This window comes from Pocillopora damicornis, chromosome 5 (assembly GCF_964200805.1).
Source record: "Pocillopora damicornis chromosome 5, jaPocDami1.2, whole genome shotgun sequence".
Taxonomy (NCBI): Eukaryota; Metazoa; Cnidaria; class Anthozoa; order Scleractinia; family Pocilloporidae; genus Pocillopora; species Pocillopora damicornis.
In genome coordinates this window covers 7,691,446-7,706,651 of record NC_142674.1, presented here as the reverse complement: position 1 = coordinate 7,706,651, position 15,206 = coordinate 7,691,446, and the positions used below count along the sequence as shown (strand labels likewise).

Sequence of the window (15,206 nt, the reverse complement as noted above, 5' to 3'; positions counted from 1 at the left end):
GCCGTCAAACTGTTTTCTGGTCTTTTCCGTTCTTTGCTGACCTTCGCCTGACCTTTGATGTCTTTGATCTTCCAGGTAGGTCCAAACAATCGTAACACAATATGCATAAGTTAATGTAGTTAACATTTGCACAGGGACTATGTTCTTCAGTGTTCTTTTTGTCGACCGCTTGGTTGTCTAGTTACAACAAGTAAATCATCCTTATTTGTCTAACAAAAAGCAATATGACAAGTGAAACGCAATTCATTCCAGAATAAAATCGTTGGATACAATGTAATTTTCAATAATACATCCGATAGGTTGAAATCTTACTGTGTTAGCTTAGTGTACTTACTCCCTTCTACGTGACGCGTGATTGGTTTAAAAAAAAATTACCCGTGATACGTGATTCGATAGAAAATTCAACGTGATGTGTGATTGAACCCCCCCCCCCCCTTTGCCACCCTCTTCTGAAAAACAAAACTCGAGTGAAAGATCAGCTGGGTTATATTTGTTTGTAAGCAGTCTAGAAACTTGACTCTTTACTCTCAAGATTTTTCTTTTTTTGTTCTCCTGAGCTGCCACATAAAACATTTCTAAATGGAATTGATTGTAGGTTTCACTAATTGTCAATAATCAACTAGACCTACAATTTTTAGGGGAAGTTCTTTGTTAGTGGAAATTTTCCTCTTTCAGGCATGGAAACCCCGATCGAAAGGGGGAAAATTAGAATGACCTATTCCAAGTTGTCTTTCTTGAAGTTCACAATCAGCTTCCAACTGAATTCTCCTCTGCTCCATGTTACAAAAAGTGATGAAGGACTGGGAACGAGTGAGGATTAAACAGGAAAATGGGAATAAGATGTTTTATCAACCTACCTAATTGGATTCAGATTTGATGAGTAAGATCAGGTAAGTAAAGGACGATACAAAGCGATTAAACAAAGGGAGTTAATTTATAGTCATGAATTTTTAACATCTACAATAATTCCTTACTTTGCTCACTAAAACTTTTTTCAAACTCGCTAATACAACAGACTTCTTCTGCAAGGCAAGAGTAATGTTTTGCTTAATTAAACCGCCAATATACATCTCATCGTTTGACTAAAAGGAAAATTATAGATACCCTTGTTATGAGCTTAGGCTCTCTGTGCTCACTGACCCTTTGACATTTTGTATTCACTTTTTATTTTAAGGGAAATTCCAGATGTATCCCCAGATCCAAAGGAGTTTCTAGAACAAACAGGATGGAGAAAAGAAAAGAAACTACTTGTGAATACAATTCAATTAAAAAAATATTGAATCAATTGTGAGTTTCCATGATGAACATTTCCCCTTCAATTTGTGATCATGCAACAAATCTCTTGTCTTCATTTAATGTTTAAAAAGGGTTTCAAGACTATTTTTCGAGATACTGAGAAAAAGATGATAGAAATAATGGAAAAAATTTAGAGATAATATCTGGTTTACATATACAGTTGTATCACTAATGATTAAAGAAACTATTATTTTGTTGACTAACACATGTTAAACAGTTCTATTGCAAAGCAGAGACAAACTCAAAATAATTCAGGAAAAAATTTTCAGGAGGAGATGAAGGTGTCTTAACCGGTACATAGCATAAACTAAAAATTACAGGTATCGCAGAGGTTATTGGTTCAAATCCCTTACAGGCCTGAATTTTTTCAGGCCTTATTTTCACTACTGCTTAAGTAGTGTTTATTACTGCGAAGATCGCTTTCATTTTCACGTCTTTATCCGCAGTTCAAATATATGACTTTCATATATTCACAGTCGTCTAAAAGTACATGTAATTAAAAAGAAACAGAAAGTTTAAATTGGAGTCAAGGAATCCTCATAACATCCAACATTATCAGGGCAAAAGAGTACCTGTGACAAACAATAACTCAATTATCAGGCGGTATGGGAAATGTAAGAAAATCATGAAATCTAAATAATGGATGAATGGAAAAGAAAATATTCTGCTCCAGTCCTCTGGTGAAGATGTCAGGGCTGATTAGGACTGGGCTCTGGACACTTCCTCTATCATTATCCGGGATACTGATTGCCATCCAGCGGTAGCATCACCCAGTGTATGACCACTGGGACACTGTCCTACCCATGACTCCACAGTAACCCTGCCCTGTGGAATGTTTTCACAGTATCCCTCAAATGATCTGTGATGAGGCAGATTAGGACTCCCAGATGGCCAATAGTTATACAAAACAGCCTCAATTGTCATTGGTCCACTGCATTCATTTCCATTAAACTTGAAGAACCACCGATTGCATTTAGCTGGACTGCCATAGACTCTCGTATTTCCCTGGAATGAGACTTTAATAGCTGTATCGGACTGCAGCTTGTTGAATGAGCAATCCTATAAAAATGCCAAGAAGACAGTCTTAGTGCGAAAAAAATGCTTTCTCGGGGTGCTATTGGACACAATTTAATGAGGACCTTGTAGTTTTCCTGCTACCAGAAAGCATAGAATTGTTAATTTATATTTTTAAATCGTAGGCATTTCTCAAAAGTATTTTTCAGAGATGGCCACGAAAAATTGGCTCTAATGCTTAATTTATTTTTATTGCATTTTCTAGATATTTCTGTACCTTAATCTTTCCACTATTTCTACCATCAGCATTTTTCAGCATGTGACACTGCACCATTCACGATTTCTCCTTTCTCTCCTTTAGATCCCTGCTCTACTTTCACGCCCTTGATTCCTAGCGGTCCACTGCTGCCACGTGACCCTTCATCACCTTTATCTCCTTTTACTCCCGTCATTCCAGGTGCACCATTTTTATCCAAGTGACTCTGGGTTTCCTCTTTGTCCTCTTGTTCCCGTCATACCTCTCGGTCCCTTGACACCAGGCTCCCCCTTAGCTCCATCTTTTCCTTGTTTTCCTTGCGGCCCTGGGGTGCCAGGAATTCCTGGCATTCCTGGTATGCCATTCGATCCTGGAATCCCAGAAAATCCGTGAGCAAAAACGGATTTCTGAGAAAGAAGAAAGAACTTATAGTAATTGGATGAACATACTTGATGTTCATTGATGTTTATTTGTCCGCCGAGGTAGTACAGCAATTTCTTCATAAACTAATCACGTTGAGAATTATGCTTTGTTTTAGGAGAAAAAGCTCAGAACATCGAATGATTTCATAACGTTGTAGAAAAGAAAACTTTTTCCAGCAATGTTCTACTTTGTTTTGGAAAACTTATGATTGATGAGGGATTTGTTTTGCGCTTAGCTTGGCAGACATGAATGGTAAAATTAGGTATGGCAAATGAACGCTTCATCAAGTACATGCGATTTTGTAGTAAATAATCGTGGATAAAGCATGCTTAAGAGTACCTCACATGGGTCTTTGTCAGCGCCAGTTTGTGGATTCTGTTGTTGAGGACTGGTGGTTGTTTCCAGGGAACTTATTCCTGGTTTGGATGAGAAAAATAACAAAGCAACGAGGATCAGAAGCTTTGCCATACTTCGATGGTTGCTTCGCGCAAATGCTTTGTGCTCGCAGTAAAATATCTCCTTATGTACGTGCCTATTTATATCCTACTGAATGTCATTATAAAATAACAATCTTAAATAAAAAGCGCTGGAGCTAAGATTTCTGAAGGTACTTAAACTCACACACCAGGTCAACAACTTGACTGTGATATCCTTATCAGTTCACCAATGAAGCACGTACTGACCAACAGACCAATGTTTCCCTCGTGTTCAGGAAATGACGCAGAAAAATCTGGGCCACAAAATCTACTTACTCTGATCAAAGGAGAAATGTTGAGAAAAAAAGTTCGATATGGTCTGTGATATGATGTTCATTTGTCCTTAGCTCGATTTCGGTATTCATGTTATTGGATCCATTATAAAATAGTATAGACATTTGCAAATGCCGCATGTTAGACTCAAACTTATCATGAGGTGGTGTGTTAGATTTTATCGACATTTCAATGATGGTACAAATTGCAGACCCGTCTCAATGATATCAAATATAACTAAATTAATGTGTTTGATTTAAAGAAACATGTGATAGCACCCATGGGCGTACGGGGGAGCTGGGAGGCTGTCAACCCCCCACCCCTCCGCCTCCCAAATTTTAGTCAACTCAGATTTTTCGGGCAGCAAAAGAAATTTTGGCAAAGCCAATTTCTTTTCGTCTTTTTTTCTTTGAAAGAGACATTTATTAATTTAAACTTAAATTTGGCGTGGTAAAGCCAGTTAAATTTCTCTGCGGACTGTGAGTGCTGAGAGTAATTTTGAGCAACACTTATAGTCTATGCCGATATCTTTCGGGAAAGACGGTCGACGTCATCTGCGCACATAACCATTCAGACCCTACGCCAGTGTCATATTCAAGAAAGTTTCAACAGCGTATGGCAGATAGTGTCAGCAATGATTCTTACAATTAAGAAGTAGTAAATCAGTTCTCATTTTGAATTACGGGAGGCCAGGGCACTCAGACAAACGCCATCGCGCAACATTCAAGACCTTGTAGGTGATCACGTACAAAGACAAACGCAGCTGACATCGGAATTGCACCACCGTATGAACACTTACTATGCGTCCATCGACGAGGTGCTGACCGAGCTTGAGGCCAGGTTCAGCACGAAAGAACAGGAAATAATCTGTGCTTTGGGAAATATCTGTCATAGTGAAACACCTGATAAAGAAAACTTTTTCCGCGATGCTAAATTTTACAAAATCGACGACGAGATTCTGGAAGCCGAGAAGAAAATGTACGCGAGCTTTCGTCGTGTGCACGGATTAGGCCACATGACTGTTTCAGAGATGCTAGGGGTAATGCATGAGAATGATCTGTTTGATACGTTCTCAGAGTGCTACAAAGTAGTAAATATTCAATGATACCTGCTACATCGTGTTCCACAGAACTGCCATTCAGTCCGTTGCCGGCGCTGATTGAAAACTTACCTCTGTAGCACCATGGAGCAACAACGTGTCAGTAAAATCTCACTTATTAACATTAAAAGGGTATATGCCGACTCTGTAGTCAAAAATGGATCGTATCATTGATATCTTCAGCCGTCGAAATACTGTTTCATAAAAATTTGGGCAACTTGCAAAAATGTTTTTGGCAAGTGATTCACTTCCTCTCCTCCCCCCCCCCCCCCCCCCTGGCTAAAAATGGCACGAACCGGCACCCATGGTGGCATTGGTTAGTTTGACCCGCTATTAAATATCACAGATAACAATGTTTTAATTCACAAACTGCGGCAGGATAAAAGCGGTCAAGCCCTTCGATGTTTAGGAGAGCGTTCTGCGGACTCTGAAGCGCCTAATGTTATGTTTATTTCTTCCATGGTCGATTACTGAATTCATGCTTGTATTGAAGGGGTGAGATATATTTTCATCACCAAAATCTCCTTTTGTGTATTAATGGTACAAGTTGCAGACTCGTTTCGTGTAGTTAAAATTAAGAACGATAATTTCTACAAGACTTAGAGGTTTTTATCAGCGTTAGGGTGACATCTGTTACCATTATCGGATAACGAAATTTATCTCTAGAATGTAAGCCTTCAATGATTCAGATTATTTTTCACACAGTCTTATATGTGCCGCTATCTCGCTGCAATGAATTATTAGAATAGTTGTATCAGACCGCAGCTCGTTAAATGAGCAATCCCGTAAAATATGCCGAGAAGACAGGCTCAGTGGAAAACAAACATGTTTCTTATCAGCCTAAGGGTCACATCTGTTTTTTCGGATAACGGAGTTTATCTCTAGAATGTAAGCCGCCTTGAATGCTTCAGATTATTACACGGTCTTATGTGCCGCTATCTCACATGGTGCACAGGTGTGGTGTCAACTTCCAAGGTTAAGAAAACACAACCAAGGGAGAATATTTTTGCATATCTTTTTGATAGTAGCTAGTAAGGGTTGGTTAGGGTTAGAGTTTTAATGTTACATGTTTTAATGTTACATGTTGCACCCCAGTCACTACGGTCCCTTGACACCAGGCTCCCCCTTAGCTCCATCTTTTCCTTGTTGTCTTTGAAGCCCTGGGGCGTCAGGAATTCCTGGCATTCCTGGTATGCCATTCGGCCCTGGAATCCTAGGAAAACCGACAGCAAAAAAAATAGATTTCTGGAAAGAAGAAAAATATATACTGATTGGGTAGGAGAAAAAAACAAGAACACAAAATAAAACTGTATTGGTGCAGAGAACTTTCCTATAATGATAATATAGAAAATAAATTGAAGATTTTCTTGATATTTCCTGACTTTGATCTTTCCACAATCTTAAATATGATCTCCTTTCCACGCACACTGTTTCCAGTTGGTCTGTGACACTGCACTATTCACGATTTCTCCTTTCTCTCCTTTAGATCCCTGCTCTCCTTTCACACCCTTGATTCCTGGCGGTCCACTGCTACCACGTGACCCTTCGTCACCTTTATTTCCTCTTACTCCCATCATTCCAGGTGCACCATTTTTACCAAGTGACCCTGGATTTCTTTTTTCTCTTCTTGTTCCCGTCATCCTTCACGGTACCTTGACACAAGGCTCTCCTTTAGCTTCCTAGAAAATACTTAAGTTGTTGTCATAATTCGGTAAATCACACAGGAAAAACATTTCCAATTTCGTTTAAGCATTGTGCGTTTTTCTGCATTAATATCCGAAGAATATTCTGACCAAGTTTCATCAAAATTCGAAGAAATTACATACACTATTAATTTGTTTAAGTAAAGGTAAACTTGCGAAGGAAAAGCCTAAAGTTCTCGGCCTCCAAAAAAATTTCACAGTTTTCAAACCTCATTTAAGTGTGTGTCGAGGCGGTCATGCCACCAACCAATGAGAGGCAATATCCTCGGCCAAACTTGCGGCAAAGAGGTCCATTAAAATTCGAGGGAAAGGTCATCTTGCGACGAAAACGAATGGGTCAAATGGGTTAAACGAAGTCAAAAAAAATTCAGCTAGAAAAGCAGAGAGTAGGGTCAGACATTTTTGCTTCATCAAAATCTTCTTCCTTCGATTAATTTAGACCAGGCTTTCTATTGGATTTGAAAGTGACTTCTCTTTATGATCGTTTCATGGAGAATCTTATTTCTCAATGTTTTGGGGAATGTGACAGATTCATTTCTTTTGTGCGATGCAGCAGGTCCGCCAAGAGTGTCAATACTCTACTGGAAACTTCGTTTTATTACACCTTTCATTCTTTGGTACTCTTTCCACAAATTAAACTTAGATGATTTCTCTACCTCAAGAGCAAATAAACGACATTTTGAAAATTTTTAGCAGATTTTGTTGATAGTAACCTTAAGTTAATTTCCCCCAAAATGAAACATTGATGGATTCCTAGAACCGAACCTCGTTATAATTTTTTTTTTATTGAAATGAGCAAGTGATGAATTATTGAAAATGGGCTCATTAAATGTGAGCAAATAAATAAATTACCCACAGAACTGATTATTTGCTCCCGGATTTATTCTAACCTGCAAGAGAAAGGAGCCATAAATTTGTCCAAAATAGATGCACATATCACTTATTGAGTTTTATCAATCTAGCAACCACCATCTGAAACAAAACGTTCAACTAATCATTTCTCTAACTCCAACACTAGTACATGAAAATTAATGTCAAAGACTCTCTGGTGGTGAAATGAAAATGTTTTTTTCTGAAGCCCCAGTCTGCCATATAGGATACATCAATATACTTACAAACAGAATATCCAGATTGTAGTCTCGATGTTCTGGGAGTTCAAGTTTCATCACATCTCCTTCAGACATTTCTCTAAATCTTTTTACCTGACGTCTTGGCTCTTTTTAACTTTTCCCGGTGCTTTTGCCTTCGTCTTTCAAATTATTTGTTTCTTTAACTTCATCACAAACTCCTGATTGTTTTGTGCTGCAAAACAAAAAATTAATTGGTTAAAATGCCTAATCCTTCAAAGTGTATTTCAACAGCTGAATGTTTTCCTTTAAGCTTCTTTAACGCAGTGTGGCACAAAAGTAATCTAGTTTAATTAAGGCAGAAATATAAATACCACTTACAAGTAAGGGCTGCAGCTGTAACGAAGGGATTGCTTGATTCTGTATCCTGTTATCCGTGATCGCGTTAAGTTTTTGTCGTGACCAAAGGCATACATACAAACACACCCACCAAATCATTAGCCTATCGTTATTCTCCTGTTTACAGGAAAGTTATGCGCCCGTAGCAAATAGACAAGCGGTGAAAAGTTCAAGGAATTTGTTACCTTAAATATGCTGATATTCAACGTGGCGGCCGTTTGAAACTACAGCGAGCTTTTTTACTTTTGAGAAGTCCATGTTTCAAGAAAAATAAGAACGATTGTACGGTGCCTCGTTGTCTATAGATTCTTGCCGGTGTTTTTCATTTCTGGGGCTGGACTTGAGCTATTTATGATGAAGGTTCGCATTGGAAATGAAACTTTTTGTAAGTAAGCGTAACTATTAATCGTGTATGTTGATCTGGCAAAAGTACTATCTTCTTTTACATGTATTTGTTTTTTATTAATCAAAGCTTTGTCAATAGTACAAACAAATCTGATTTTAATTGGGTCATTTTTGTTGAATAATTTTCCTTATGAATTTTTGACGAGCACTTTGAATAATAAGGACTTTGTTTGCCGCATGACGATCGCTTGTAGTTCTGAAAGGCCGCCCCTGATTTTTCCTTTCGTAGTCGCAAAGTGACTGGGTTAGATTTCTGCACAGCTCCATGTTTTATTATGCATATAATTCTTGGATAATGGAAATGGTGAAATTATTCAAAACCTTTCACTTTCAACTGTCTCTTTTAATTTTCCATCCTTCCCAACCCTTAATCAATTTCTGTAACATAGGGCTGAGGAGAATTCAGTTGGAAGCTGATTGTGTACTTCATGAATGACAACTTGGAATAGGTCAGCTTTTGACAGAATCAAAACTTTTTCATAACAATTTTACCCCCTTTTGATCAGGGTTTTCATCTGCGAGTGGAAAATTTCTGGTAACAAAGAGCTTCACCTAAACATGGCAGCGCTAGTTAATTATTGAAATCAGTGAAACTTACGATCAATTCCAAAAAGTGATTAGTGTGAAATTTCTCTCCCTAATTCCACTGTATCATTCTGTCAGGAAGTTGTTATTGTAATAATTTAAATTATCAAGATACAAGATACAAGATACAACTTTTAATTCTCTGAGCTTTGTAAAAAATATTGTATATACAGAGCTACATTACAAATGTTTTATGTAGTAGCTCAGGCAAATAACATGTCAAATCTTGAGAGTAAAGAGTCAAGTTTCTGGACTACAAACAAACAATTAAAAAGGAAACCTTGCTGAGATGTTTGTAAATCAAAAGGTAACTTTTACAGTCAGGATCTTCAATCTCCTATGTTCATGAATCATAAAGTAAACACAACAAAACATTCTCACCAGATTTGGTCTGTAGTACAAGTGAACCACTTGACTTCCTGCCAGGCAAGTTGGTGAATTGACTATAAAGAAAGTTAAATATCGAGGCCAGGATACCACAGCAGGCATCCTCAAAATTTATGTTCCTACACTCTGCTGTTTATTTGTGTTTTCTTGTTCCTGTTTTCTTCTTTCTAGACATCTTTCTGACTCATTTCTGACACAAACTTCATCTGTAGGACATACAAGTAAGAAGTTTAATATTTGGTTAAGATTTTCACTCCCAAGATCTCATTAGTAATTCTCCTTACTGCCTGCCACACAATTCTTGTGATGTGAGTTTGGAGAACTTGATGTTTTCATATAACCTCATCACTTAACAGAGTTTTTTTTTCTAACAGAACTGATCGTTTCCGTTTATCCTTTTGCGTGAGCTGATTCGTTTTTAAACCAATTTTCTCTCGAAGATCGGTAAGGATTAAACAGTAAAATGGGAATATGTTTTATTTACTTACCTAATTACATTCAGTAAGATCAAGTAAAGGACAAAACAAAGCTTTTAAACAAAGTGAGTTTATTTTATAGTCATGAATTCTTAACATCTACGATAATTCCTTACTTTGCTCACTAAGGGCCTGTTTACATGGAGGTGGGGAACCCCAGTTAGGTGAGGTAACCCGCGTAGGTGGGGTAACCCGCCTGTCCGTATAATTTCTTATTTTATTTTGATCACGTTCTGCCAGGTAGGGTAACCCTGCCAGCCGGGGTGACAATTTGCCATGTAAACGTGTCAAGGTGGTGTAACCCGCCTAGCCGGGGTCACTTTCATGGCAAAAAGCTCAAAAGCGAAACATGTATGTTTTAAAACTTTGTGCATTTCCTAGCCGTCTCATGGCAGAAATCACCAGAAACCGCAACGGACACACAAGGAGTGTAAAATGTTCACATTCCGGAGTATTTAGAGTTGTAAATCGACCATATTTCGTTTCCCAGACTATTCCGTATAACGCATCTAATCAACGGTTCCTCGCGAAACCAAACACCGCATGACACAACGCGTGACGCTTTCATGAATAAATACATGTGTCCGAGAATTAATCTTTCGTCTTTTATCGAGATGTGAGCTTGGTACGCCTCTGCTCAAACTCCTTGATTGCAAGCGCAACAACAACCTCAAGAAACCTCACCCCAGTACCCTGAGGTTGTAAGATTGCATACCTCACTTACCTGGGGTCCCTCACCTCCATGTAAACAGGCCCTAAAACTTTTTCCTTTATTTTAAACTGTCCAAAAGATTGTCACCCATTGCCATTTTTATTTGTTTTTTTTATCATAAAGAGAGTCCAGATGTACCAGAAAATCGAAAGGATGTACAAGAACAAACAGGATGGAAAAAATATAATAACGCCGGTACTCCAGTCATCAGCCCTCGAGGACGACAAAGTCAGTGAAGACGTCATACGATAATTGGTGACGCCCAGCAAATCGAAAGAGGTGCGAGACGTCTTGGAAAAGGAAAAAGAGAGGCACCGGTGCGCTCTGAAACTTTTGCCTTTCTTACCTCGGAAGAGCTGAGCAACAGCAACATTGACGGCACCCACAATAAACAGCAGCTAGATGTTACAAAACTTCAAGCGTTGAAGGTGCTAGTGTTTTAGCCGTTTTCCAATTGAACCTGCGACGGAGAAAGAAAAAGTGCGGAAGTCCATCAAAATAGAATTAATTCGAAGTGTCGCCTTAGCAAACATGTAAATAAACTTGTTCGTTCCTTGTAGTGTTAATAAAGTTGAACTGACCTTATGCTGTCTAGCATTTATCGGGATGTGTTTCAGCCGCAGTGAGCTGGGTTGGTTTATTTCGCAGACCCCGAGTCGCTGGACTGCAGAATTGGATTGCTAAATTGGCTACTCTCTTTCTGTTTATATCATCTTGTTTTATCTTTCTTGGTTTTATTGACAATCATTTCAACAGCCCCGCTTGGTGCGTGACATCGATTCGACATTTTATTTGCAATGGAACTTCTTTGCGTTATTTGACCTTGAAGCGTCTCGGCTTCCGACAAGGTGGCGGCATTGCGTATGTAAATTTGTTTCGCCAAACTTCAGAACCAAAATAACATGAAGTTCATTTTCAATAATAATAAGAATAAACAAAGGAGAAGATTATGAGTTTCTCGCAGTAGCCGCTCGGGATATTTGGCAGCGAAACTATTATCAGTAAATTGCGCTTATTTCATCATGTCACACGAAAACGGCAGTAGTTAACCCAGAAGTAAAATGCGCAAGTATATACTAGTTATTATTTTTCAAATTATCATGCTCAATGTTTTCGCTTTAAGATAATTATCCGTTGTCACTCGGAAAGTTTTTCCGCAGAAGATCTCGCCCGCTCAACCACAACCGTTTAACACTGATTTCCGTTTGTCGATTTTGGTCTACCGTTTCTCGGTTTAAGCTATCCGTTTTTGGACTTTGGTCAACCGTTTAACGTTTCGGGCTAACCGTTTTTATTTTTGGTCAACCGTTTAACAGTGTGAGCTATCCGTTTTTGGACTTTGGTCAACCGTTTAACTTTTCGTGCGATTCGTTTTTATATTTGATCAACCGTTTAACACGGTGTGCTATCCGTTTTTGGACTTTGGTCAACTGTTTAATGTTTCGTGCTATCCATTTTTATTTTGGTCAACCGTTTGTAGGCCTAAGCCATCCGGTTTTGGACTTTGGTCAACCGTTTAAATTTCTTGCCATCCGTTTAAGCGGTTATGGAAACTGTTTAAACACTTGTGTTAGCAGTTTATTATCCGTTTCAAACCTTTCTACACCGTTTAATGGAAAAGCGTTAGTGTCCGTTTTCCCATGGAGGCTCACATATTTCCATAAAAAAGAAACTAGTTGTAAATTGAAAAATACTGAATCAGTTGTGAGATTCCATGATAAACATTTTCCCTTCAATTTGTTATCACGCTATGAATGTTTTGTCTTCATTTAATGTTTTTAAAGGGTTTCAAGACTATTTTTCAAGATAATGAAAAAAAGATGATAGAAATAATGGAAAAAAGTGAGAGATCATATCTGGTTTATAATGTAACCAAAAATACAAAGAAGCACACACAGCTGTATGACTAATGATTAAAGAAACTATCATTTTGTTGACTAACACATGCCAAACAGTTTTATTGTAATTCAGTGGCAAACTTAAAATAATTCAGGAAAAAATTTTCCATCTACCAGTACATAGCATAAATTAAACAGTACAAAGAAAAGTACACCTGATTAAAAAAACAGGTTTAGATTGGAATAAAGGAATCCTCACAACATCCAACATTATCAGGGCAAAATAGTACTTGTGACAAACAGTAACTTCAATTTTTGGGCGGTATGGGAAATGTGAGAATATTAGGAAATCTAAAATAATGGAGGAATGAAAAAGAGAATATTCTACTCCAGTCCTTAGGTGAGGATGACAGGGCTGATTAGGACTGGGCTCTAGACACTTCCTCTATCATTATCCGGGATACTGATGACCATCCAGTGTAAGCATCACCCAGTGCATGACCACTGGGACACTTTCCTACCCATAACTCCACAGTAACCCTGCCCTGTGGAATGTTTTCACAGTATCCCTCAAATGATCTGTGATGAAGCAGATTAGGACTCCCTAATGGCCACCAGTTGTACACAGCAGCCTCAATTGTCATTGGTCCACTGCATTCATTACCATTAAACTTGAAGAACCACCGGTTGCATCTACTTGAAGTGCCTTGTACTTTTGTATTTCCCTGGAATGAGACTTTAATAGCTGTATCAGACTGCAGCTTGTTGAATGGGCAATCCTATAAAAAAATGCCAAGAAGACAGTCTTAGTGCAAAAGAAATGTTTTATAAGAGTGTTAAAGGAAACAATTGGATGATGACCTTGTATTTTTCCTGCCTTCAAGAATTCACAGAATGTTTAATTGATATTTTTAGTTTGGCTGCATCTCTCTAAAGACTCTTTCAGAGATGGCCATGACAAATAGGCTCTAACGCTTAATTTATTTATTGCATTTTCTAGATATTTCTGTACCTTAATCTTTCCACTATCTCTATCATCAAGATTTTTCCACACACACTGTTTCCAGTTGGTCTGTGACACTGCACTATTCACGATTTCTCCTTTCTCTCCTTTAGATCCCTGTTCTCCTTTCACACCCTTGATTCCTGGCGGTCCACTACTACCACGTGACCCTTCATGACCTTTATCTCCTTTTATTCCCATCATTCCAGGTGCACCATTTTTACCAAGTGACCCTGGATTTCCTTTTTGTCCTCTTGTTCCCATCATACCTCTCGGTCCCTTGACACCAGGCTCCCCCTTAGCTCCATCTTTTCCCTGTTGTCCTTGCGGCCCTGGGGCGCCAGGAATTCCCGGCATTCCTGGTATGCCATTCGATCCCGGAATTCCAGAAAATCCGTGAGCAAAAATGGATTTCTGAGAAAGGAAAAAGAACATATAGTGACTGGATGAACGTACTTGATGTTCATTGATATTTACTTGTCTGCCCAAGTAGTACAGCGGTTTCTTCAGAAACTAATCACGTTGATAATTTAGCTTCGTTTAGAAGAAAAAGCTCGCAAAATTGAAATATCTCATAACGTTGTAGAGATATCCCTTAAAGAAAACTCTTCGCAACAATGTTCTACTTTGTCTTTCAAAACTAATGATTGACGAGGGATTTGTTTTGCTCTTAGCTTGGCAGACATGAGTGGTAAACTGAAGTATGACAAATACCTAAAGTACCTAAAGTACATGCGATTTTTTAGTAAATAATCGTGGATAAAGCATGCTCAAGAGTACCTCACATGGGTCTTTGTCAGCGCCAGTTTGTGGATTCTGTTGTTGAGGACTGGTGGTTGTTCCCATGGAACTTACTCCTATTTTGAATGAAAAAAATGACAAAGCAGCGAGAATCAGAAGCTTTCCCATACTTCGATGGTTGTTTCGCGCGAATGCTTTGTGGTCGCTGTAAAATATCTCCTTATGTACGTGCCTATTTATATCCTACCGAATTTCATTAAATGCAAACTGTTAGTTATCATGCTAAACTAACAACCTTAATTAAAGAGCGCTGGAGCTAAATGATAAGGATGTCTGAAGCTTCTCGAACCCACACACCGGGTAAACAACTTGGCTGTGATATCCTCATCAGTTCACTAATGAAGCACGTACTGACCAACAGACCAATGTTTCACTCAGATTCAGAGAAATTACGCAGAAAAATCTGGGCCACAAAATCTACCTACTCTGATCAAAAGAGAAATATTGAGAAGGAAAGTTCGATATAGTCTGTGATATAATGTTCATTTGTCTTTAGCTCGATTTCGGTATTTATGTTATTGGATCCATTCTAAAATAATTTTTAAATGCCGCATGTTAGACTCAAACTTATCATGAGGTGGTGTGTTCAAAATCTGTCGACAGTTAATGATGGTACAAATTACAGACTCGTCTCAATGATATCAAATTTAACTGAAACTATTATGTGTTTGATTGAAGAAACAGGTGATAGCACCCATGAGCGTACGGGCCGGGGGAGCTGTGGGCTGTGCCCCCCCCCCCCCTTTCCCCTCCTAAGTTTTGGGAAACTCAGAATTTTTTGGCAGCAAGAGAAATTTTGGCAAAACCAATTTTTACACAAGTTTCCGTGTTTCGTTTTGTCTGTTTTTTCTTTGAAAGCGATATTTTTTATTTTAAGCTTAAGTAGGCGTGGTAAAGTCAGTTGAATTCATCTTCGGACTGTGAGTGCTGAAAGTAATTCTGAGCAACACTTATAGTATGTGCCGACATCTTCAGGGGAAGACGGTCGCCGCC

The 15,206-nt window shown here is 38.5% G+C and overlaps 1 protein-coding gene and 1 pseudogene across 2 annotated transcripts; both read right to left on the bottom strand.

The window, feature by feature from the left end:
* Positions 1–911: 911 nt before the first annotated feature.
* LOC149044947 (uncharacterized) lies at positions 912–3,457 on the bottom strand (annotated as a pseudogene). The gene is made up of 3 exons (XR_016187023.1): positions 3,329–3,457; positions 2,588–2,973; positions 912–2,355 (listed from the first exon to the last, which is right to left on the bottom strand). The product of XR_016187023.1 is annotated as an uncharacterized LOC149044947 (transcript).
* Positions 3,458–12,499: 9,042 nt separating this feature from the next.
* Positions 12,500–14,321, bottom strand: LOC149044946 (uncharacterized). Its single transcript, XM_089207347.1, has 3 exons — positions 14,193–14,321; positions 13,422–13,826; positions 12,500–13,188 (listed from the first exon to the last, which is right to left on the bottom strand). The coding sequence occupies exons 1-3, from the start codon at positions 14,319–14,321 to the stop codon at positions 12,829–12,831; spliced, it is 894 nt and encodes a 297-aa protein (XP_089063473.1). The 3' UTR covers positions 12,500–12,828.
* Between the last annotated feature and the right edge of the window lie 885 nt (positions 14,322–15,206).

Bases quoted from the DNA above. Each gene is read 5' to 3' on its own strand.
- LOC149044946 (XM_089207347.1), bottom strand. From the start codon at position 14,321: ATGGGAAAGCTTCTGATTCTCGCTGCTTTGTCATTTTTTTCATTCAAA. The intron at 13,827-14,192 runs GTACTCTTGAGC...TTCCTTTCTCAG, and splicing joins CTGACAAAGACCCATGTGAG to AAATCCATTTTTGCTCACGG. The intron at 13,189-13,421 runs GTACAGAAATAT...ATTTTTTTATAG, and splicing joins GAGATAGTGGAAAGATTAAG to GATTGCCCATTCAACAAGCT.